The 25,793-nt window shown below is 36.8% G+C and overlaps 1 protein-coding gene across 4 annotated transcripts in view; it reads left to right on the top strand.

Moving 5' to 3' along the window:
* Positions 1–25,793, top strand: part of PARG (poly(ADP-ribose) glycohydrolase) — a 113,261-nt gene that overhangs the window by 16,452 nt on the left and 71,016 nt on the right. For all 4 annotated transcript variants that reach the window (XM_046653784.1, XM_046653786.1, XM_046653783.1 and 1 more), the window contains one exon: positions 2,706–2,780. In XM_046653784.1, coding sequence (XP_046509740.1) covers positions 2,706–2,780 — 75 coding nt within the window. The remainder of the gene's footprint in view (positions 1–2,705; positions 2,781–25,793) is intronic.

Genomic DNA, 25,793 nt, shown 5'->3' with positions numbered 1-25,793 from the left:
GCTCATCAGGCCATGCTGAGGTGGTGTCCCACATGCCACAACTAGAAGGACCCACAACTAAAAAAATATACAGCTATGTCCTGGGGGGCTTTGGGAGAAGAAGGAAAAATAAAATCTTTGAAGAAAAAGGAACAGTGTCCTCAAAAGTTGAATTACACAGTGATGTTTCTCTAAATGGTGTGCCTGATAATTTGCAAAGAATGGATTTCTTTGTGCTTTAACTAATTGTGTTAATTATGAGCTAGGAAAACCTCATTTAGTCGTTGATAGCTAAGAATACAGAATAGTATCCAGTTTTCCTGATGATAGAGACCTCGTGTTAGACTACTTTTGAGACTTGAAGACTGATGGAAAAGTAAATACTAGTTAGGAGTTAATGCTAATTATAAAACCCCATTAAAGAATTAGAGTGTAAATGCTATTTAAAATCTTTTTCCTTACTAGCTTTGATGAATGCTTTAAATATGAGGAAATGCATCCTTTTAAAGTATGCAGTTTGATGAGGTTTGCATGTACCTGAGAAGCCCCTACTACAGTCCAGACGCAGAACGTTCCTGTTACCCTCCACGATTCTTCTTACCCCTTTGTGTTCACTTCCTCTTGCTGCACTGGCCCCAGACAGCTCGTGATCCGCTTTTTTCACTATAGGTTAGCTTACGTTTTACGTGAATGGAGTCACATAGTGTGTATGCAGTGTGTCTGGCTTCTTTCACTCAGAGTGAGGATCGTTGAGCTTCATCCATGTTGTTGAGTGTGTCAGCGGTTTGTTGCAGTATATGCCTTGTTTGTTCACTCACTTGTTGATAGACACTGTGATTTAATACTTTCTGTGAGGTTCTGAAATCAGGTACCAGTCATTAGAGAAAAATTCTTAAAATCTTTTCTTTTTTAATGGAAATTTTTATGTTATGGCTGTGAGAAAAAAATAAAAGCTTTTGTTGCCATGTTATTTTATGGTTGGTGCTTTTTCTTTTCCTTTTTGAAGAAACTTGGTTATCCACAACTCCAAGTAAATAATATGGATTTTGTTGGCTCAATTTTTAACCTAGTTACTTTGTGGTTATTTATATGGGATGAAGGATGTTTCAGGAAGCTCCTTGGCAAGAGTATTAATTTTTTTAAAACTTATTCAGTGATGAGGAAATTTGGAAAGTTTAAATAGTTTAACAGCGTTTTTCAGACTTACATATTTTTAAAAAATTTTGGGGTGTGTGTTACAAATGCAAATAGTTTATAAACTCTACATGTTACTTTATTAATATAATATGTACATTATAAAATATAGTCAAAATAGAAATTAAAAGGATGAGATGAAATATAATTATAAATAATATTTTTTTCTCTGTAACTAATGGATTGCCTTATGCATACCCCATTCTGGTGTTAAAAAAAAAAAACAATTCAACTGAGTAAATTTTAAAGATCTTACTGGCTTTATTCAATGATTCTTGAATTGGGCAGCATCCATCTAGCAGACAGAAAGAAGCTCCGAGTTGCTGTGTTAAATGAAAGACTTTTATAGGCAGAAGGGAGCAGGAACAAAGAAGTTACATTAACAAAAAGTAGATTGGTTTTGGGGCCGGCCTGTTGGCACAGTGGTTAAGTTCACACGTTCCACTTTGGTGGCCTGGGGTTTGCCGGTTCGTTTCCCGGGTGCAGACCTATGCACTGCTAGTCAAGCCATGCTGTGGCAGGCGTCCCACATGTAAAGTAGAGGAAGATGGGCACAGATGTTAGTTCAGGGCCAGTCTTGCTCAGCAAATAAAGGAGAATTGGCGGCAGATGTTAGCTCAGGGCTAATCTTCCTCAAAAAAAAAAAAAGGTAGATTGGTTATGGCCAGATCACTTTCGTTTAGGGCATGGCAGGGGTCTGTCAGGCAGATGGCCTAATTAGTGCTGACCAGGTGATTCCTGATTGACTGGTTTAAGATTCCACTTCTGGGAGAGGCTGAAACTGTAGTTAAATTAATGTTGGTTTGGTGAGTTGCGGTTTAGTGCGAGTGACTCCGTTTTGGGCCGCTTTTCTTGTTTGTAACTCTGGTAACCAGGTAAGAGTATTGCCTATTCAGACAATTAAACATTCCACCAGTAGATGGCATACTATTTTGACTTTTCACTGTACGTGAATATTTAATTCATGTGAACTGCCAGGGGAAGATAGGCATTTTATATGTAGTTTATAAAAATGGCTGGTAATAAAGGAAAAAAGACCGTTTTATGCTTTAAGGCAATGTTTCTCAATCTTTTTTTCATTATTGCCCTCTCTTCCAGGGAGCCTTTTTAGACATTTTTTCCTAATTTACTCTCCCCATGAAATTTTAATACTACAAATACACTGTATATCTGTATGTATAATGTGACCCTATTGAGGGCCAGAAAGCATTATTATATTTAAACTTTTTTATCCCCAAGATCCAATTTTTGTCCACTTGGAGTGTATCACCTCTGTTTCGAATGCATGCTTTAGAGTAATGATGATATTTTTTCCACTATTACTTGACCTTTCTAATCTCATTTTTCTTAAGTGAATAATAAATTAGCATGCATTTTATTTGTTCATTGATGCTGATGTGGAGTAGCTAAGGATAGGAGGAAGCTGGTCCAGCGTTAAGGGATTTACTGGAAGTAGTTCATAGAGGAGACAGGCTATTCACAGATAATTCACTTGACTATATCATGAGATTTTGTTTATGCTTTTTCCATAGGATGCTATTCTGAAATACAATGTGGCATATTCTAAGAAATGGGACTTTACAGCTTTGGTTGATTTCTGGGATAAGGTAAAAGTATGCTTATTTCTTTAACTATGAAACTCTGTAACTCTTTTAACTATGACAGCTCTAAGAAAGTTTGAGAAAAATACCCATAAGTGTGTCACACTAACACAATCGTCTTTTATTTTTGTGAAAAATATGTCCTGTTATTTTATATGCATGTTTTAGGAGCTAATTTTGAATTTTTCTTTGTTCTCTCATAATGTGCATTTTCTGTTATATTGTTGTATCATTGTGAACCTTATCAATGGTTGCGTAGTATTTCAGGACTAGATTTAGAGAATTTAATAATTTCCATATTCTCAAACATCTAAGTTGCATCCAGTTTTGCTTTGTTCTCATTTACACTGTAGTAATATCTTTACATACATCTGTATATGTATATATGTTTTCCCAAATTTGATTGTGTTTCTTTAGGTGATTCTAAGAAATTAGATGGTTAGGTCAAAGGGCACAAAACTTCTGTGGCCCTGGATTTATACTGTAAAATCATTTTCCGTAGGAGACTGTAGCAATTTAGTATGCCATCAGCAGTGGATAAGAATACCACTTTCATAGTACTGTTAGAAGAATGGGCATCATCCCTTTAGAAAAAATGGCAGTGTACCTTTCTTTTTAACATTTTATTTTAGAATAATAATAGATTCATGAGAAATTGCAAAGAAATATACAAGAAGGTCCCACGCATGCTTTCTCCCACCTTCTCCAGTGTTGATCACTCAAATAAGTATAATACAATATCAGAACCAGGAAAATAATGTAAGAGCTTATTTAGGTTTTACCAGTTATACTTGTACTCATTTACGTGTGTAGTTATGTAACTGTAGCTTCATGTGGCCACCACTGCAGTCAAGATACGGAACTGTTCTATCACCACAGTACTCGCTCATGCTGCCCGTTTTAGCCACATCAGCTCTCTCCTCACTCTGGCAAACACTAATCTGTTCTCCAGCTCTCTGTAATTTTATTTCAGAAAGGTTACAGTGTGTAACCTTTTCGAATTGCCTTTTGTCACTCAGCATAATTCCCTTGAATCCAGCAATAATAGTTCATTCATTTTAATTCTGTGATATAGATGTATCATAATTTGTTTAACCATAGGTGCATTTCAGGACATGTGAGTTGTTTCCAGTTTTTGGCTGTTACAACTAAAGCTGCTTTTAACTTTTGTAGGCAGATTTTTGTATGAATGTAAGTTTTTATTTCTCTGGGATAAATGCCAAAAGTCCAATTGTTGAATTGTTTGATAAACGTATTTTTAGTTTCAGGAGAAACTGCCAATATACTATTGCTAGGTAGGTAAACCTCCCCAAGAAAAGATACTTTCATATAAAATCTATTTTAAAAAAATTTTTATAATTTGATTTTTCTGCTTACATTATTTTTAGTTATCCAGATTATTTATTCACTTATTAATAATAGAAACAAAGTAATTTTTGAAATGGAAACATTTTGCACTGAAATATTTTCAATATTATACACTTTTGATTTACCCAATAGGGAATAATTATTGAACTTTGAACACGTCCTGTGTTTTTTTATATTGAGGCCTTTCCCTCTCTGGCCTTTTTTTCAAGTAAATAACTCTGTGAGGTAAATAAGATAGTTGTTACTATTCCTATCGTAAATGAGTAGTTGTGATTCAGAGGTAGGCTTTCTTGGCCAGAGTGACATAGTTAGTCCCAGGCAGGACAGTGTAACCCGATTGGTCTTTCCACTATTGCCTGCAGTCACAGTATGATGTCCTTCTGCACACACTCTCCCCTCCTACTTCTTGCCTCATCTTCTCTGTAATAAGAGACTGATATTTCCCCTTCCTCCACTTTTCTCTATTGAAATTCTGTCTCCCCAGATTCACATTTTCCTGTCTACTCCCTCCAAAGTGAGATGTCACTTTTCTTTGAATTTCCATGACAAATTTTTAAATTTGTTTTGTGGCACTCCCTCTCTTTGCCTTGCTTTATTCTTGATGAAATATTGACATCCTCTGGTAGGTTAAATGTTATGTAGGGCAAGGGCTGGCCCAGTGGCGGAGTGGTTAAGTTCATGTGCTCTTCTTTGGTGGCCCGGGCTTCATGGGTTCAGATCCCAGGCACAGATCTACACACTGCTCATCAAGCCATGCTGTGGCAGCATCCCACATACAAAAAAGAGGAAGATTGGCACAGATGTTAGCTCAGGGACAATATTCCTCACCAAAAAAAAAAAAAAGTAAGTTACATGGGGCAGAAACTGTCTCCTTAGCTTTGTGTTTCCGTTAGCACTTGTACAATGTCTTACATATAGCGAGTGCTCTGTAAATGGTTATGGACTGGATTCAACAGGAGATCAGGTCATCATATTGGTTTTCAGGGTTACAAAGGTCAGAAGAATATTATCTAGAAGTAACGGTTCAAGTTAATAAAAATTGTTATGTTTCTGATTCCTGCCCCCACTCCCTGCCCACGCATACAACACACCTAAATATAACAGACTCTTTCTTCTTGAGCATTTTTAGCTAGTGATGTTCCAGTGTTCTCGTCAGTTCATTTCCTGTAACATTACTGTACTGAAGATCTGTCTGTCCTCTGGGACTGCTGGTGGTAATCCAAAAGAAAGTAGTTGGTTAATTACGTTGTCAGGAATCAAACATTAAGATTTTTGTGAATCATTATAATTACTACCTCCTGTTGATTTGCAAGAGCCTGAAAATGTGAAAATGCACTTGACAGAGGTATAAATAACACCACCACTCCCTTTTTTCCAAAATTGTTTTGATTATCTCATAATGTGTTTGTGAGGCAGCGTGATACACAGCAGTGGCTCTCAGATTTATCATCCATCTGAATCCTGGAGGGCTTGTTTAAAACATGGATTGCTGCCCACCACCGTCTCCGAGTTTCTGATTGAGGTCTGGGGTGGGACCTCAGAGTTTATATTTCTAACAGGTTGCCAGGTGGTGCTGCTGCTGCCAGATCTGGGGCCATGCTTTGAGAACTTCTGGTGGAGAAAAGAGCATAGAATTAGAAATGAAAATCATGGATTCTTATTGTCAACTAAGTGTAACCATGGGCAAGCGACATGACTTCAGCCTTCGTTTCCTCATTTGTTAAATTGACAAAATAATCACTTTATCCACCTTAATGGCATGTTTTAAAGATCCAGCTATGTATCTGAAATCACTTTTAAAATTCTAAAGTGATAATCAAATACGTTATTACTTTCTTAGCTCTGACGATAGTTTGTTTTGCTGCTTTAAAAAAAAACGTTTTTTCAGGGCCAACCCTGGTGGCCTAGTGGTTAAGTTTGGCGTGCCCCACTTAGGCAGCCTGAGTTCAGTTCCTGGGCGTGGACCTATACCACTTGTCAGTGTCTGTGCTGTGGTGGCGGCTCACATACAAACATAAGAGAGGAAGATTGGCAACAGATGTTAGCTCAGGGTGAATCTTCCTCAGCAAAAAAAAAAAAGTTTTTTTATCAACACATCTGAATTGCAGACGACTTAGAACATATAAAAAAGTAACGCAATAAAAACTGACCATGATTTTGCTACCCAGAAACAATCACTCTTAATATTTAAAAAAATATAATTCTAGCCACCTATGCATATTGAATGTGGAGTTTTGGCAAATGTTATTATTTTACAATGAGCATCTGGTGCCTGAATTTTTTGTCTGTTTCCTCAGAATAGATTCCTAGGAGTATAATTAGTGGATCAGAAGGTATGTTGGTTTTGAGGCCTTTGATACTGTGTATACTGCCAGCTTACCTTCCTAGGAGATTGTACAGGTTTTCAGTTCTCACCAGAGTTTGTGAGAGTCCTACATCACCATGCCCTCTTCTGTATATTTGCTTTCAAGTGTGATCAGTATCTTGTGCAGTATCTTCTGCAGAGCGAGGGCTTAATGTGATTCTTAAATTTTTGCCTAAGAAAGTGCCTCTTGGAAAAGCAAATTTTGGTTAGGATAAAATAATTTTCTAGCAACTGTAGTGGTGTCAGCGTGGGCTATGAGAGTTCTCCAACTTCAAGGACGTTACTTCTCAGACTCTGAATAGGTAATTTTACTAACAAAATATGAGGTTTATAATATAAATTATAAATTTGAAATTACTTGCTTACAAGTTTGAGATCATTTTTCTCCTGGGTATATCCTCTATATACTATATTTTTTCACAGACGTAAAGAAATGTGTTCAGTTACTTTTGAGGAAACGTGAAAAAAAGGAAATAGCATTTATTGAGGACATATGTGTACCAAAAGGAGTATGTCATTGAATTTAATCCTCAAACACTTGCAAAATGTAGGTAGCATGTTCAATTTAGAGAGGAAAATAGATTTAGACAGGTTAAATGGGTGAATCTGGATTTGAGCTCAGTTCAGTTCCAGCACAAAACAGGTCACCAGTAACTGCTCATTAAATACATGAAGGACTATTAGATTCCACAGCCTAGGTTCTTTTTGTTGTAATGATGTTTATCCCTTAAAGAACAGTGAACACCCTTATATGTAAGGCATTGTACTATAAAAGATACAAAATTGATTGACAGTCTTATCGTCAGAAAGCAGGGGACACTGGACATGTCCATAGATGACTGTAACAATTAGGCAGAGCGAAAGAGATGTTCTAGTAGAGTCTAGTGGGTCATAGAAGGTCAAAAGGTTTTATTTTGGGTCACTGGGCAAAAAGCATAGAGGACATAATATTTGTGTGGTAGAGTGTAAAATGTATAGAGGAAAAATAGTTGAAGGAAATATATTGTACAAATAGCCTGTTGAATGCACCCGCTCCTTTCATTTAGCATAATGTTCTACAAGATTCATCCATATGGTAGCATATATCACTACTTACTCCTTTTTATTGGTAAATAATGTTCCATTGTATGGATATACCACTTGTTGTTTATCTGTTCATCAGTTGATGGACGTTTGGGTTGTTTCACATTTTGGCTGTTATCAGTAATGCTGCTATGAACATTCATGTACAGGTTTTTGTGTGGGCATATGTTTCAGTTCTTGGAATTGTTGGGTTATGTAGTAACTCTTTGTTTAATATTTTAAGGAACTGCCAAACTGTTTTCCAGAGTGGCTGCATCATTTTACAATCTTACCAGCAATGCACAAGGGTTCCACTTTCTCCACATCCTTACTTTTAATGTGTTTCCTTTTGATTTTAGCCATTCTAGTTGGTGTGAAGTAGTATCTCATTGTGGTTTGATTTGCATTTCTCTAATAACTAATGATGTTGAGCATCTTTTCATGTGCTTACTGGCTGTTTGTATATCTTTCAAGCAATATCCATTTAAGTCCTTTGCCCTCTTTAAAATTGGGTAATTTGTCTTTCTGTTATTGAGTTCTAAGTGTTTATATATTCTGGATACGAGGTCCTTATCAGATAAATGATTTGCAGATATTTTCCCTCATTTTCTGGGTTGTCTTTTTCATTTTCTTGATGGTGTCTTTTGAAGCACAGAAGTTTTTAATTTTGATGAAGTCTAATTTATCTATTTTTTTCTTTGGTTTTTGTTTTTGATTTCATATCTAAGAAGCTAATCCAAGGTGCCAAAGATTTACTCCTGTGTTTTCTTCTAAGAATTTTATGGTTGTAGCTTTTATGGGTCCATGACCCATTTTGAGAGAATTTTTGTATGTGGTGTGAGTTAGTGGTCCAGTTTTATTGTTTTGTGTATGAATAGCCACTTGGTGTTAATTTTCATATATGATATGAAGTAGAGGTACTGTTTTTGCATGTGGATATCTGGTTGTCCCTGCACCATTTGTTGTTGTTTTTGGTTTTTTTTTTTGAATTGAGTTAATGATAGGTTACAATCTTGTGAAACTTCAGTTGTGCATTAATGTTTGTCGTTCGTGTTGTAGGTGCACCATTTCACCCTTTGTGCCCACCCCCCCCCACCCCACCTTTCCCCTGGTAGCCACTAATCTGTTCTCTTTGTCCACATTTTTAAATTCCTCATATGAGTGGAGTCATACAGACATTATCCTTCTCTAACTGGCTTATTTCACTTAACATGTCCCTGCACCGTTTGTTGAAAAGACTTTTCCATCCCTATTCAGTTGTCTTGGTACCCTTTCAAAAACCAGTTGACTATAAATGTGAGGATTTATTTCTGGCCCCTCAATTCTATTCTATTGACCTTATGGTTTTTATTGTCTGTATGTCTGTCTTTATGCCATTACCACACAATCTTGATTACTGTGGCTTTGTTGTAAGTTTTAAATTGGGAAGTGTGAGTCCTCCAACTTTGTTCTTTTTCTAGTTTATTTTGGCAATTTTGGATCTTTTGCATTTACATGTAAATTTTAGGGTATAGCTTGTTAATTTCTGCAAAAAAGTTAGCTGTGAAGGGCAATTTTTATAATCATATTAATAGAATCCAAAGTAATTCTGCATCTTGAGGTAGGACCAATAATTTCAGGGTTACTGTATTGAGCTTTTGACCCATATGATGTTTAAAGGCAGGCATAAAGTAAATAACACAAGCCTTATTATGCCTATTTCAGAATATCCTTGAATCTAGACGTCTCTCACTCTCACAGAGATGTAATTTTTGATGCAATGAGGTGACCAAACTGATATAATCTGTGTCACTTAAGTTATAACATATAGATGGTCTCTTTGCATTTTGTACTTTTCTGGGCTTAAATGGGATACAGTTGTTAATTTTGGTAAGAAGTAATGTTAGATTTGATACCTTGTGCTGGCAGTAAAACACAACTTTGGGTAAAATACCTGTCCCCTTGCTATGAGGTAAAGTAGTCATTTTTTTCCCTCCTCTTAATCAGACTACTCAGACAGGACCTTGTTTCCCCTTTGTCTGGTGACCTTGCCCAGAGCATTCCTGTAAGGGTAATATATAGCCAGTTTTGGTGTGTTTAGTGTAGACCATAAATATGAGGTGATTACCAGGGTGCTGATGATATTTTTACAGTTCTTTAGAGAGAGGAGTCATTGCATTTTTGACCTTCTGATTTTTATTTACTTTCTAAACATACAGAGGGTTGGAGAAGTCCCCACAACTGTGCTAAATATTTATTTCTATTGTTTTCTTCAAGTCTTTGCCCATATATATAATATTTTATATCTAGATATAAAAGTATATTTAAAATATTTTATGCTATATTATAAAATCTGTTACATAGCTTTCTCATTTTTTGTCTTAATGGTTGCATAATATTCCATTAAATTGATATATCATTTGCTCACCCATTGCAGTGTTAGAGATTGAAAGAAATCTATTTGTGTAAAGCATATCTAGAGATTCAGGGGTATTCTTCCCTGTGACTGTTTTTTATTCTCTCGTTGTCAGTGTGCTTAATGGAAGACCTTGGAAGTTTAATACAGTTGTATGTTTTCTTGTTCATCCAGTCCCCAAAGGTATTACTGTAGAGCTTTACCACATCATAGCCCACAGGGATAGCATTGCCCAGGCTTGCAGTGGTTAGTGAGAAGACGTAAGGGTTAGGTATATATGTGGGTGGGATTGGAGGAGAAAAAGGAGATCTTGGTGTAAGGGAAACAATTGTTTGGCTATGTTTTACATTATAAATAAATTATATTTGCTTTGCATTATCTTTGTCCACATATTGGAGCAGGAGTGCTTCCTTAAAAAGGGTTCTTAAATGTTGCTTATTAACAGTATTTGGAAATTTTTTACTTAAACGTCATATTGAACTCTGAGTGGCTTACTTTGCCAAGGAAAAAATGAACTTCCAGTTTAACATCATATCAATTTTAATATTTTACAGTTAAATTTATTTTGAGGCTGTTAATATCTCCTTAAAACCCTTGCTTTGGCTAGTTTTGTGAGTAACAGATTTCGTAACCAAACCACCTTTGAACAGGAGTCATTAATATTGATAGTCATTTAGTGTGATTCCATGTTGCAGTTATTACCTATACACTGGTATCTAGTGCAAGAGGTAGTCCTGTACGTGAGCATCCTTATTTGGCATGGAAGTGAGGAGTATTACCTAGGCTTTTATTATTTTTCTCAGAGCCCAGCAAAGATCACAGAGATCAATCTGTTATTTTGTAATTTATAGTTAAATATTTAGGTGCTACTAAGTTGAACGAGCTGTTATTTAGTGTTTTTTTGCATCTTGAGTGCTAATATTGGTCTTCCTCGCTGCCAGCTGTTGGAAGTGCTAGGAACAAATAATCTGTTTTATGGCCCTCCTGTGTGGTGTTCCACAAAATTAAATTCAAACACTTCTATAATTTGTATTCTAAATGGACCGATATACTTATTGCTGGCATTTTTCACAGGAAAGTTTAACAAAATGTTCTATATATTAAGAAAGGTTCTCTATTAATCTGTTTTAGAGGTATTTTAAATACTTCCATCTTACAACGCCTTTGGCACTATTTCTTTTCATTCTCAGTGAATGAACTTGTGAAATTTACATAGCACATTAAAGCCACAGTGATTGAAGTGGGGTGTTGGAGAAGTATGTTTAAGAGAGGTTACTTCTGTTTCTGTGATCCTGGCTTCTATTTCTTGACTTGGATGGTAGTTAGAAAAATGGACGTTTGCTTTATAATTATTCATTAGTGCGTGCATATATGTGTTATGTAGTTTTTGAATATATATTTCACAATAAATGTGACAATTTATTCAAAATAAGGGGCTTTAAATTCTAAAGTTGATTTCTATAGCAAACTTTTTCAGCAAATAGATTAGTTATTGAAAGGAAACCTAAGGTTTTTAGTGACTATTTCATCTTCCTTTCCATGTTTAGTTTAATTTCCGGAATAGAAAAGATAGGAATGAATAGGCCTCTTCTTTCCTCACCTCTGTTGGTTTATCCAGTAAGGCTGCCATAAATAACAAAGTGAGAGTTTGGGTTTTTTTTTTTTTTATTACATCTGTGGCTGCTGAAAGTGGAGAGTGAGAGATAGGAATAGAGGAATGAAAAGACATTTAAAAATAAAAAAGAGAAAAATTTAGACTTTAAAGTAGAAAGGTTTTGTTGCTGTGATTAGCCTAGTAATATATTCCTCTTTGGAAGCCACAATTTAGGAGAAAAAAAATACAGCATGAAGTCTATACCTCAGGTCATACATGTACAATAAATTCTTCATTCCAACTTAGAAATTGTGTGTCTTTTGCCTTTGCTGTAGTTGCTACAATATATAGTTGTCCTGTCAGCTAGTGGCCTATCATTTGTCAGAGAAAGGCTGTGTAAAGCCTCTTTTCCTGTAAATGAGGGTATGTAAATCTATCAGTAATGAACTTGCATTCTTGCTTATGTGCTGCTTAATTTTAAAAGGTAAATGGGGGTCCTGTTGAGTTTTGTAGAATGTAAACTAGGTGGAGAAAATTATGATGTCTAAGTCATCTCTTCCTTCAGAGTTCTTCATGTGTGATTTTAAATTTTAAAAACACGTACATCAGAATGCATTGTCCCCCAAATGAGGCATGTCCTGTTAAACCTCTATTTAACTAAAATAACATTTTTGAACTCATGTGACCATGAGAAACTTTGAAAATTATGATTATTGACAGAACATCATTAGAAACTCAGAAAAAATAAATATAAGCTTGTATTAAAATAGATAACCAAAAAAGTCGTCTCATGTTTATAAAGTAATGGCTAGAAGAAATTGAGTTTTGATTCATATATTTATTATGGGATAAAAAGTTAAAATATAATATGTTGAAATTACTAGGCAAAAATCATAGCATAAATCACCTTTCATTAAATAGTATAAAACATAATAGTTTTATGTTTTGCATCACTTAAGCATCAGTGTGTTCATGTGTAAGTGGTACCCTGTGGTCTCCCTGGCCTTTTGGGGCGTGGCACACTCTCATGGGCAGCTTATCTAATTATAACTGTTATCGAATGTACTTAGTATTTTTTGTGTATTAAAAATTTTAGAGCAAAAATATTAGAGGGTTTTTTTTCTTTCTTCCTTCCCCTCTCCCCCCATCAGAATCTCTTATAAACATTTCATGGAATGGTAGTGGTTTTTAGAATAGTTTGGGAAAAACTGACATAAGGCAACAGGTTGTTGTAACCACTGTTTCAAATCAGGACAGATTTCTTTAGCCAATAGCCCGTAAAGATTGTGGCCTTCCACAATAGCCTTGTTTTTTTTTTTTGGAAATGCAGGAGTAAGCTTCTGAATGTATATAAACACATTACTCTTTAGCTTCCAATTCCAAATGGAATTTTTCATAGCTAATCTATTTTTTGGATCTTTCTTCAAAGCTTAAAAGATTTAAAGTGTCCTTGTTACATTTGTCATAAAGAGCCTGTGGCAAATTCCTAATCAAATGAAAGCAGCCTTGAATGTTTCATAAGTCTACGACTAATGTCTTTATCTCTCTAGCTTTCGACCCTCTGATGTGGAGTTCAGTGGAAATTTAACCTTTTTGGACTTCTTCCCTTGGTGACTCACAGTCTCTAGAATCAATAAGGTCTGCATTGCTTTACGGTTTGATTTAATTTAATTCTTGAGAACTGTAGAAGCTAAAAGAGAGCTCCTACACGGAGCTCCTACTATAGTGGTTCCGTGGTAGCTTTATCTACTAAGGACTGGTCCAATAGTCTTCTCCATATTTTACTGTTAGTACTAGTCGTGAAAAGTACTTATCCATGATTTATTGCCATGATAATGACAGGTGATGATTAACTGCAAGAGGCAGTCAGATTCCAAGCTGTCAGCAATTATTCTTTATAGTGTTTAAGAAGTTTTTAGTAACCTGAGGAGCATAGTACCTTGTTGCCTCAAATGCCCTTTGATTACATGAAAAGGACTATAAAAAGACATTTTCTGCAACAAGAACCATTTCCAGTGTTGTGAAATATGGAATATTTTCAAGTGAACTCTCAAGTGATGCTGCTGGTCTAATTCACCTCAGCCCTGGGAAGCCCAGCTCAGAGATAAACAAGGTTTCTTAATCCATTCAGGCTGCTGTAGCAGAACACAACAGACTGCGTGGCTTATAAAGAACGGATATTTATTTCTCACACTTCTAGAGGCTGGCAAATCCAAGATCAAGACATTGGCAGATTTGGCGTCTGGTGAGGACCTGCTTCCTGATTCATAAATGGCTATCTTCTTGCAGTGTCCTCACAAGGCAGGAGGAGCAAAGGAACTCTCTGAGGTCTCTTTTATAAGGGCACTAATCTCATTCATAGGGCTTCACCTTCCTGACCTACTCACCTCCCAAAGGCCCTGCCTCCAAATACCATCACGTAGGAGGAATAGGTTTCAACATATGAATGTGGGGGACACAAACATTCAGTCTATAGCACAAGGGAATTTTCCTTTGGGAGTGGAATGTTCAAAGTGCTACTGTCACAGCTTACTGGCTTTAGCAGCCATTTATCAGTCTCTTTCCCCATAGTTGACTTCTGTCTCCCTTTAAAATTCTTTCCTTCTTCCTAGCTTACTCTTTAAGTTGTAAACCATTTCAGCTTTGCTTTACTTGCAAACTCTTATCCATTCTGGACTTAGCCCTATCTCCTCTCAGACTTACCCCTTCTGCAAGATCCCTCTTGTAGATAATCTCCTCAGTGTTTGCTAAAACATTGTATTTGGTTATCTGTGGTAGAGACAGTGGAAGCGCTTATTATTAGGAGCTTTACTATTTCCTAAGTACAATTTAAGCAGTATATTTTATCTCCTTTAATTCTCACAACTACTGCATTAGGTAGACATTATTAATATTTCCATTTTACAAATGAAGAACTGAAAACCAAGGCTTAGAGAGTTGGAGTAACTTGCCCAAGTGACGAAGCCAGGATTTCCACCCGGGTGCCTCTCATTCCAGAGTCTAGCTCTTAACTACTGTACTCCATTGTGGTAGTTCTCATCATGAGTGATTCTGCTTCCCAGGGGACTTTTGGCAATGCCTAGAGACATTTTTGGTTCTCACAGCTGGGAGGGAGGTGCTACTGGCTTCTGGTGGGTAGAGGCCATGGATGCCATTAACATCCTACAGTGAGCAGGAGGACACTCCCCATAACAAAGAATTATCCAGCCCAAAAGGCCAAGAGCTAATAACCCTTCTCTACTACAGTGGTTCTCAAGGTGTGCTCTTTGAACCAGCAGCAACAGTGTTACCTGGGAACTTGATAGAAAAGTAAATTCTTCTGCCTCAACCTAGACCTACTGAATTGGAAACTCTGGGGGCAAGGCCCAGCCATCTCTGTTTCCACAAGCCCCCAGCTAATTCTGATGTACCTGAAAGTTTGAGAACCACTGCTCCATTCTAACATCTCTCTCAAATCTCTCCTTGAATAGTACCTGTCCTTTAACTTCCTTACCTTAGCTGAAGGAGCTTTTCTTATTGGCAGTTTTTCCTTCTCAAATGGGACTTGTTAGAATGACGAGGAGTTGTTGCTTTCCTCAGCCCCCTGCTGCTGATTTCTGTTCATTGTTGAATTGTTTAACCCTGTTTCAGATCTGTGAACACCCAGGGTGATACTTGTAGATCTGGGCTGAGGTGGGTCTCATCTTTTTATCTGTGCACTGTGGTGCATGCCGTCAGAGCCAGCCCTTGGCTTAGCACCTAGAGAGGAACTGAGTCAGTCAGACATAACATCCAAATGTTAGGTCAGCTGGAAGTGTTTCGGGAAAGGGGCAGAATCATCATAGAAACCAGTTAAATAAAGCTAGGGAGGCCTGATAAGTTCAAAGATTTGAATTACAGGTACAAAGAAGAGGAGCTTAGAAAAATCCTCTAAAGGTGGCTTTAGTAGCCTGTTGCCGTAGATCTGGTATCATTTAAAAGCACTGACTTAGGGAGGACACCTACCAAGGTCCACTGGCCTCTGTTCCTTTGAATCCTTCACCATCTGGTTGTATCTCCTTTTCTCATTCATGTTATCTGCCCATCTTTGACGCCTCTTTTCCTCTCAGCCCTATTACCTGACATCAACTTGGGCAGCTTTGGTTGGTATTCATGTTGATGACCCATGTACTAGTCTGACTCCAGTCTGTATGTGAGACCCGCTACTGTGTTTACCTGTATGACCACGTATGATCACAGATTGGACCCCCTAGGCCAGTTCCTTCTCTAAGATCATGAGTTCTGAATTTCTCTCCTACTGTAGCCTTAATTTTCTACTCACTTCTTCTTCTGCTTATCCTCACTGTTTTTAAGGCTACTGCTTCTATCCCTTTTCTTCTGGGCCCCTGTTTCCCAGGTTGTTTTTCTCAAATACTTTGTAAATAAAAGATTGAATGGTCAAATTAGTATGCTGCATATTATATCCTCCTACTGGGAATGGTTCTGAGAAGTCTTACAGTAAAGAACCCTGCTTAGTTTTGGTTAACTAGACATTTTTCCAAACTTACTTATAAACAGAACCGCTTTCTGTGTAACAGCTTATGATTTCCCTGGTAGCTAGTATTCCATGGAACACACCTTGCAAAACAGTTGTAATCTGTTGTAATGTATTTCTGCCTTCCTATCTCTTCCTGTCCAGCCTGGTACCTATAGTCTACTTTTTCATCTAGATCCTTCTTGACGGTTCTTGTCAGCTAGTTTTCAGCTCTGATAGCATCCAGCTATGTGCTTCCTTTGCTCTTAAGTTGAGGATGATACTGAAAAAAAGGAAGGGAGGGAGGGAGGAAGGCAGGAAATAAAACATAAATCTTACTGATAGGCCTCACTGAGAGTTTGTGTTATTGAATCTTAACTTGGCCTTTGGTTCTTTTTGCCATCTTTTATATATTTCCTCCTTACTCTGTGGTTCTGAACTTTTTCATTATTTTCTAGTCCTCACCCACACTCTCCTATCCACTGCTCTTACTTCACACCTCATTGAGAGATTTGAGACCATCTAAAAGGTAAATTCTTTGAGTTCCTTCATTTTAGGTTTTCAGTATTCTTCATCTCTTTCTTGTTATCTCAAAGGAAAAGCTAGTCTTAATCCATTCCTTAAACTCAGCATGTCCAAAACAGAATTATCCTTTAGGGTACATATGTCATTGTATCTTTTCTGGCCTCATCCGTCTTCCCCCAAGCCTGGTTAATGCTGGCTTGCCCGTTAGTGTTTAGTGTAGCTGTCACTTGACTTTTACTTGTCCATCTCCTATACTCTTCCTTGAAGGAGGCTGTGATTTGTACCTTGTTATGTCCCTATCACTTCACATAGTGCCAAGCTTTAAATACCATTTAATACTGGGCACACTCAAATCTTTATCTTCAGCTCTCTCTGTTGGCTTCTTTTATTAAGACACAATGATTTTACTTCCTGAACACTTGTTGAGTCTCACCACTGTTTCTATCACACTTGTCTAATCCATGCCGTCATCATGACTCAGATGCTATATTGCCAGAGTCATCCAGCTGACCTCTGTGTACAATGTTGCTCCCTTCAAATCCGTCTTTCGTGCTGCTCACACATAGAGAGCTATCTGAAGCGTGTTTCTTAAAACCTTCTGTGGCACCTCATCTATTTTCAGCTCTGGGTGAAATTTATGTATTCCATGGCCTTGCTTCTCCCCACCTTTCCAGCATCATTTCTTGCCACTTTCCTGCTCCAAACCTGGTATTCTAATGACTCTGAATTGCTTATTGTTCTCTGTCATGCTCTTGCTTGCTCTTAATTTATCCTTCTAGACTCAGCTCAGTCTTTATCTTCTCCAGGAGCTCTTTTCTGTCCTCTCAGCCTCTAATCAAAGCCTCTCTCTGTGCTCGCAGTAGTACCTCTGCATACCTCCATGAACTTGCCAAATAATGCATCACCTGTCTATGGAATGTCTACATCCTTCATGAGGCTGAACTACTTCAGGGCATCTTAATGTTTTCTGGCTTGTGGCTGGTGCTCAGTAAGTGTTTCTTGAACTAACTTCAAGATTATTCAAGGAGAGTAGATCAACAAACAGAAGTGTAAGTCTAAAGCCATAGTCTCTTACTGAAAGATTTAGGAACTATTTGTGTGAAGTAAAGTGATAGTTAACCATTTGAGATTGGCAGTTGGTAGAGAGAAAAGATGAGGCCAGTACACGTAACCCTTATGGCTGTTTATATGATATTTTTACCCTAAAAAATAGTAAGTTTCTAGAGGGCAGAGACCTTGCATTTTTACCTTTGTGTTTACTCCTCACAGTACTCAATATGATGTCCTAGGCAAAGTGGGCACTGAATATATGCTTGAACTAAACAGCAACATACTGCTAAAGTTAAGTGTAAAGTAGAGGCTGGATCTATGGGGCTGTTCTCTTTCTTGGATTTTTGAGCTCAGCTAGTCCACAGTTCAGGGTCCCACTTAACCTTTTTATTCACTACATGTAAGAAAAGAATGAATGCCTCAGAAGATTGAGCCTGAGCTCTTAATCTGTTTTATTTGATGTAGGTAAATGCTATATCAGTTGTCACATGTCTTCAGTTTTATGTAGGCTATAAAGCCAAAATTATTTCTAAAGGATATTTGAGCATTTTCAAGCTAATCTGTATTTTAAAATGAATTGCAGTTACCAAAAGTAGCCCGATGCAACTGAATAAAATTAGGTGCATTTAAAAATCCCCAAACAAAGAGGTACAGATTTAGTTGTGTGTATTTGTACCATTCAGCTGTACATATGTCTAGGAACCTCTGAACCTTCCTTGGATTGCTCTGGGGCCTATTTCATTGGAGTGGAGTAGCAAGTAGGACTAGATTTCTGTTGTCCCAACAGTAGCTACTAGCCATAGATGGCTATTTAAATTAAATTAATTAAAGTGAAATAAAATTTACAATTCAGCTGTCGGGTCACACTAGCCACATTTCAAATGCTCAGTCAACAGGTGTGGCTGGTGGCTACCATCTTGGACAGCACAGATATAGAACGTTTTCATGACTGCACAGAGTTCTGCTCCACACTGGTCCAGGTCGTCTCTAAGGTTCTCTCTGCATCTGACATCTTGCTAGTCTGGCTACCTAGAAGCTACTGCTGGTCAGATCTCACAGGGAACTTCAGAGATTTGTCAACATTCTTTGATCACATTTAGAATTTTTTCTAGATTGTATATTACCTGAAGTAATTGGGTTATTGAGTAAAACTTGGTCAATTTTTGAAAAAGATATTTTCATTGTAACAGCATTTGTTTTAACTACTAATGCACTTGCATTATTATTTTTTCTCCAACGAATCTGCCACCAGGGGGTGCCCTCAAACCTTTTGGGGAAAATTGTGTTTGTTTCACCCTTATTAATGAGTGAAGTTTGAACTATAATATTGATTATTAATTCATACTGGATAATTTAAGAATTAAATTATTAAGCACTATAGTATATAAGTATGCACATTATTTGGTATGTATGGCAAATTATTTTTCAAGTGATGGGAGTGTGAGAAGCTATCATTGAACTATCTTGATAATTACTTAAAAGTAAAAATAAGTAGTTTTAAAGGATATCTTATAGTTCAAAAAATATTCTTATTAAATTTAAAAGTGTAAACTATGGTAAAAGATTGGAATTATTGCTCACTTATATTTCTTGGACAAAGTCAGTCCTTTTTGCTTTTCTGACTAGGAAACTTACATTACTGTTAACTATTTCTCTGAAATCTTGTCATGTTGAGTTTGATTGCTTGTCTATAAAAGATGGATAATAGTGTGACTATACGGTGTTGAAAATATCTGTTGGCCTGTATGTAATAGCGTTGTGGTTTGCTGGTGCTTGCGAAAGTGATTGATGGATATGGCCATGTAGTCACGCAGTAATAGAAGTGAGAGATGAGAAGGACCTCTCAGAACACCTTGTGGTAGTGTGGGGTTATTCCCTAAAGAACAATCATTTACCATAACAGGACTGAGAAGAAAATTCTTCTTTGGAGACAGAGTATGATGAGGTTGTTATTATGTTTTGTCCTTTCTAAGGTGAGGATACTCAGCTTTTTATTATTAACATGAAAAAAGATAGTGATTATCAGTAAATACTCTTGAAAAGAGCTTCCTTCATGTTTCATAAACGTACAGAATTCTCTTCTTTGTGTTTAATCTAATGAAATTTGTGTAGGAAATAGTGTAGCCATTTTCGATAAGAAGCATATTTTGTTTCAAGAACTGGATGAAGGCATTCTTCCTAAATTGGTTGTGTTCCCAGATTAGTTGTTAATTATTTGGATTTTGGAGAACATAATAGTGAAATTCCACACCCATCTACAAAAGCCTGTGAATTTTAAGCCACTGTTGGCTTGTTTTCCAAAGTGAGAAACTAGTGCAGAGTTGTGTCATGAGAAACAGAACAGCCATGGGGGAGACTGGTGGTGGAGTTACGGTGAGGGCAGGCAGGAGCGTTCTTGAAGCTTCGTTCCTCCTTCTATTCCCTGGACTGGCTAGTAAGAGGTTGGCTGTGGGTTTGGAGAGTAAGAATAAAAGGAGATTCCAATGCTTAGCACTCTTTCTCCTTTTTTTCTCCTTCTGCTGGCAGCCAGTGATGGGGAGGAAAAGGAAGTGTCTATAGCAGTCTGATTTATCTCATATTAAACAACTGTCAAATTAATATAATGATAGATACAGATTATTTCCAGTGTTAAGTTACAGGACAAATACTTTAGAGTCTCTTTTGTATTATCCTTAAAACAAATCATTTCAAATGCTTATAACGAGCTGTGATTTTTATCAGTGCTTCCCAGATTTGAGTCATAGTACTTTGAAAATTCATAGAGAAATTCTTAACAGCTCTTTGAAGAGGGAAACCAAACCAAATTGAAAGATGGCAGAAAGGCAGGGTGGCTTCTCGGCACAGCCATTTTTCCTGCGTCACCACTGCTGACCCCTATGAGCACTCAGCATTTCATATCACCTTACCCTCTGCTGCCACATTCATTTTGTACCTCTTTTGATGCCATAAGATAAAATTTTTGGACAGTCTTATTTAGGTTCACAAATTAGCTGGCTAATTTGTGAAATCTGCCTTCTTAAATATGAAAATATTAGACTGACTATTTCTTGAAAACAAATGGGAATTTATTAAAATTTGGAGAACATTTTTATTGAAGCCATAATTGTCATGGGTGATACACATGAGAGATCACTCTGTGGTTGGCTTGTCAGACTTGCATGAGCTTTCAGAAATTAAGAGGAATGAGTGAGTTTGTTTTCTTGTAGGCTGTCACATTCTTCTCTTCAAAGCGTCAGCCTGAGTTGCACACAAATAAATGTTAGAAACATTCACCTTCTCCAGTTGATTTTTTATCCTTACATAATTTAGTGCTGTAACTGTTTTTTTCCCTCTAATGTTTAACTTTTGTAGTCTAAAAACATGCCTGAAGAATAGGTTGGTCTGAAAGATCTTAATAATTCCGACATATGTTGTTTCTGTGTAATTTTTGAAATGTGAACCTGTCTCTCAGACTTGGGACGCGCTAGAGGTAGCCCCCATAAGTTTTAGGTATATTATAGAAAGCTCAGTCCATATGCAGTTTAATTTACTTTTCTTTTAAAAAAAAAGCGACAAACCTCTAGTATTTGTCCTAAGCAGTGGAGATTCTGATAAGCAGTGGAGAGGAGGAAGAGGATGAGCTTTGTAAAATTACTTAAGTGTAATAGAAAGTATCATTTATTTTAACAAATATTTTTATTGAAAATGTCATATATGAATATTAATATTCTAGACATAGTGAATCAATATAAATCTTGTCTTAAAGGAACTTCTACTAAGCACTAGAAGGCATGTCCATAAATAATCACAACATAAAACAGGAAGCCTTAAGGGTCTTGTGAAAAAAAAGTACAGTTAAACTACAAGAGGGAGAATTACCTTCTAGCTGGTGAGTCCATTTGGATAGACTTTGAAGCAGCGTGTTGTTTAAGCAAGACATTAACACGTTAGGCAAGTTGTAGAGTTGAGTAGGAAGATGTTCTTAGGGTAGTGCAAATTGTATCTGGAAGCATAGGGGAGTTCTAGAGAAGAGTAAATTGCTGTATTACCTGTTATGTGAAATGCACAAGAGAAAGTGTGTGTGTGTTCCTGTGTGCACACTAAATAAGACTAGACAAGCATCTAGAGCCACATAGGTTGATTGTTAGTTCAAGGAGTTGGTACTGTATTGAAAAGGCAACAAAAAGCCATTGAAAGATTTCAAGTGGAACAGGGACACCCCAGGATGTACTTGGGCAGAAATGGAAGGTGGGCTGGCAGCAGGGCAGCAGGTAGCTCATTGTGGTGATCTTGATGAGGCTGGATGAGGGGCTGAGTCAGGGGAGCTTAGTGGTGATGAAGAGGAGGTAATGAATATGTGAGGTCCTGCTGGATGAATCAGTAGGACTTGGCAGTTAATTGATGTGGGGGTGATGAAAGAAGGAGGCGGCTCCAGAAAGTTGGTGAATTACTGGCCATTAGACACTAATAGTTTGCATTTGTATGTGGGGGCTTTAGAATTCATTAAATACTGTTATAGCTGAGGTTTCATAACTGTAAGTTAAACAGAGTTAGAATTATCCTTATTATGGATCAGGAAATAAAGTATTCAGGGATTTTTCCATGTTAATACAGAGAGTAATGCAGATCTGGCTCTCTAACTGTAGTCTTGCAGTTTCTTGGCCTGTGCTCCATTCTCTAAAATGCCTTTCCTTGTGAACCTGGGAAGGAAAGCCCTGGCATCTAGTCCTCATGTGTGCCACGAAGTTTGAATGTGGGAACTCGCTTCACCTTCTTTGAGCTGTCTCCAGATATCCTTATGCTTCCTATTTTCCAGGGATACTTTCAGGATAAAATGTAATGTTTTTTATTTTTGTCAACTCTATTCAGCAAATAATAAAGAGTACTAAATCTATGCTTGGTACTGAAATATAAGATGTATAAAATCCGTCCCTGCTTTTGCAGTGTTTCACAGATTAGAGAAGGAGAGGAGAAAAACATGTAAATAAATAATTACAATAAACCATAATAAGTGCTGTAATACAGGTATGTGCATGTGACTATAGAGTCACAGAGGAAGGAACAATTAGCAAAGTCAAGGAAGACTTCACAAGGAGATGTGAACTAAGTCTTGATGCATAATTAGTGGTTTAACTGTAGTAAAATGTTAAATAAGCAAGAGGGTAAAATATGTATCATCAATATAATAGTAGCTACTATTCGTTGAGAGCGTGTAAAAGTCAAGGGACCCCAAAGATTGACAGTAGCCACCAGGAGCTAGGAAGAGGCAAGGAAGTATGCTTCCCTAGAGCCTTCAGAGGGAGCATGATCCTGGAAGCACCTTGATTTGGGATTTCTAGTCTAAGGAACTGTGAGAGAATAAATTTTTGTTATTTTAAGCCACCCAGTTTGTGGTACTTTGTTTTGGCAGCCCAGGGAAACTAATAGAGTGTGATGCTGGTGTAAGAACCAAATTGATCAATGGAAAACCCAGAAGTAGGCCTATGATTCTACAGTCATTTGATTTTCAACAAAGGTGCCAAAGCAATCCAATGGGGAAAGAGACGTCTTTTCAACAAATCGTGCTGGAAAAACTGGATATCCTTATGGGGGGAAAAATGAACGTCAACTCTTTGCACACATACATAGAAGATAACTAAATGCAAGAGCCAAAACCATAAAGCTTCTGGAAGAAAGCATCTTTGTGACTTAGGGGTAGGGAAAGATTTCTTAGGACACAGAAAGCATTAACCATAAAAGAAAAAAATAATAATTACATAATACATAAAATGCATAAAAGAATTATACATAATACATATACAATAAAATAATAGATAAAATAATTTGTCATCAAGAGACATTAAGAAAATAAATAGACAAGCTAAAGACAGGGAGAAAATACAGGCATGTGTCACTTAACGATGGAGAGATGTTCTGAGAAGGGCTTCGTTAGGAGATTTCGTTGTTGTGCGAACATCGTAGCGTGTAGTTACGCAGACCTAGATGGTACAGCCTACTACACACCTAGGCTATATGGTACTAATCTTATGGGACCACCATCATTGTGTACAGTCCATCTGTGTGGTCCGTTGTTGACTGAACTGCCATTATGCAGCCATATGACTGTATTTGCAAAACATTTATCTGATAAAGGACTTGTATTTAGAATATGTCAAGAACTCAATTCAAAATAAAAAGACAAGCAACTTCATTTTAAAATGAGCAAAAAAAGTTTAAAAGACATATCACAAAGAAAGGTATACAAATGGCCAATTAGCGTATTAAAAAGTGCTCAGTATCATTTGTCATTGGGGATACACCAATTAAAACTAGAATGAGATATTAGTATGCAGGCACTAGAAAGGCTAAAACTAGGACACCTGAATGTAGGTAGAGATGTGGAGCCACTAGAACTCTCATACTTTGTTGTGGGAAGTGTAATATGGTACCACCACATTGGAAAAAGGTCTAGCAGTTCTTTAGTAAACTAAGCACGTGCCTACCGTATGACCCGTTAATTCCATTGCTTTCTGTACCTACCCAAGAAAAGTGAAAATATGTGTACACAAAAAGTCCTGTGTTTGAAGAAGAATGTTTACGACAACTTTACTTATAATAGCCAAAACCTGGAAATAGCCCAGTTGTCTATCAACAGAAGAATGAATAAACAAATTGTGGTATATTCATACAATAAAACAAAATAATAAAAGGGAACAAGATCACTGATACACACAACATAGATGCATCTCAAAAACATTGTGCTAAGAAAAGAAAATCCTTACACTAAACAGTGTGTATCATATATTTCCAATATATGAAGTTTTACAAGAGGCAAAGCTAACCTGTGGTAGAAAAGATTTTGAAACAATGGTAGTCTCTCAGGTGTAGGGGCAGGAGTTGGCTGGGATGGGGCATGAAGGAACTTTCTAGGGTGATGGGAATACCCTTTATCTTGATAGGGATTTGGGTTATGCAGGTGAATGCATTTGTAAAATCTCATTGAATGATACACTAAGATTAGTTTATTTCATTGAGTGTAAATTTTACCTCAAAAGAAAAACACCTGTAAACAAATATTAAACTATATTTATATGCAGGTTAAAGTGATCAGAAGTGAAATGTACTTCTGCCCCCAACTTACTTCAAAATGCACTGAAAGCGGATTGATGGATGGATAGATATGTGACAAAAGTACGTGTAGTAAAATGTTAGTTGTAGTGAGTATCTGGGTGTTCATTGTATAGTTATTTTCACTTTGCTGTATTTTTTGAAATTTTTCATGTTAGGAAAAATGCTTACCATCAATTGAGAATAGTTAAAAAATTATTGTACATCCATCCTACAGAATACTGTATAGCATCATTCTGTTACATGGAAAGACTTCTAAGGCTTTCTCTTAAGGCAAAAAACAAGTTGCAGGAAAATATAGTATACCATTTAGTTAAAAAATTAACAAAACAGCTAAGTTTCTGCATGCACGTATATATAAATGTTTGGAAGAAGTCTGGGAAGGAGACATGCATCTGTTTATGTCCGAGAAGTTGTTTGGAACTGGGAATTTGTAGTCAAGGAGAGCTTTGACTTCATCTGGATTATTTGACATTTTTAAGGCAAGAATGCATTCACGTATTGCTTAAAAATTGATAGAAGAAAAGGGTTAAAGGCTCTTAATAAAAGGGCTTGAACACGTGGGAATAAAGAGTTCAACATCATTAGTAATCAAAGAAACATTAAAATAATAGTGAAGTGTCATTTTAGCCTATCAAATTGCAAATATAACAAGAATGTGAGAATGCACAGTATTAGTAAGGAATGGAGTTGAATACTTTCTTATACAGCACCAGAATATCCACTGATAGAACTTTTCTGGAAGGTGACTGGACAGCATACAGCAAAAGCCTTAAAAAAAAATCCTATGCTTTTTGATACAGCATTTTCACTTGTAGAGATATTCAAACAGATGCACAAAGATGCATGTACAAGGATATTCATTGCAATGGTAATTATAATAGTGGAAAATTGACAACCACCTATAAATCTATCATTAGAAAATTGGGGAAATAAATTTTGGTGCTTCCAAATGGTAGAATAATACCCAGCTATTAAAAATGGTGATGTAGCAAAGAACTCACACAACTCAACAATAAAAAATCGAACAACCCAATTACAAAATGAGCAGGGGACATGAACAGACATTTCTCCAAAGAAGA

The sequence above is a fragment of the Equus quagga genome, chromosome 2 (assembly GCF_021613505.1).
Source record: "Equus quagga isolate Etosha38 chromosome 2, UCLA_HA_Equagga_1.0, whole genome shotgun sequence".
NCBI lineage: Eukaryota > Metazoa > Chordata > Mammalia > Perissodactyla > Equidae > Equus > Equus quagga.
Note: the sequence above shows the minus strand (reverse complement) of the source record. Positions and strands in the feature narration are given on the sequence as shown.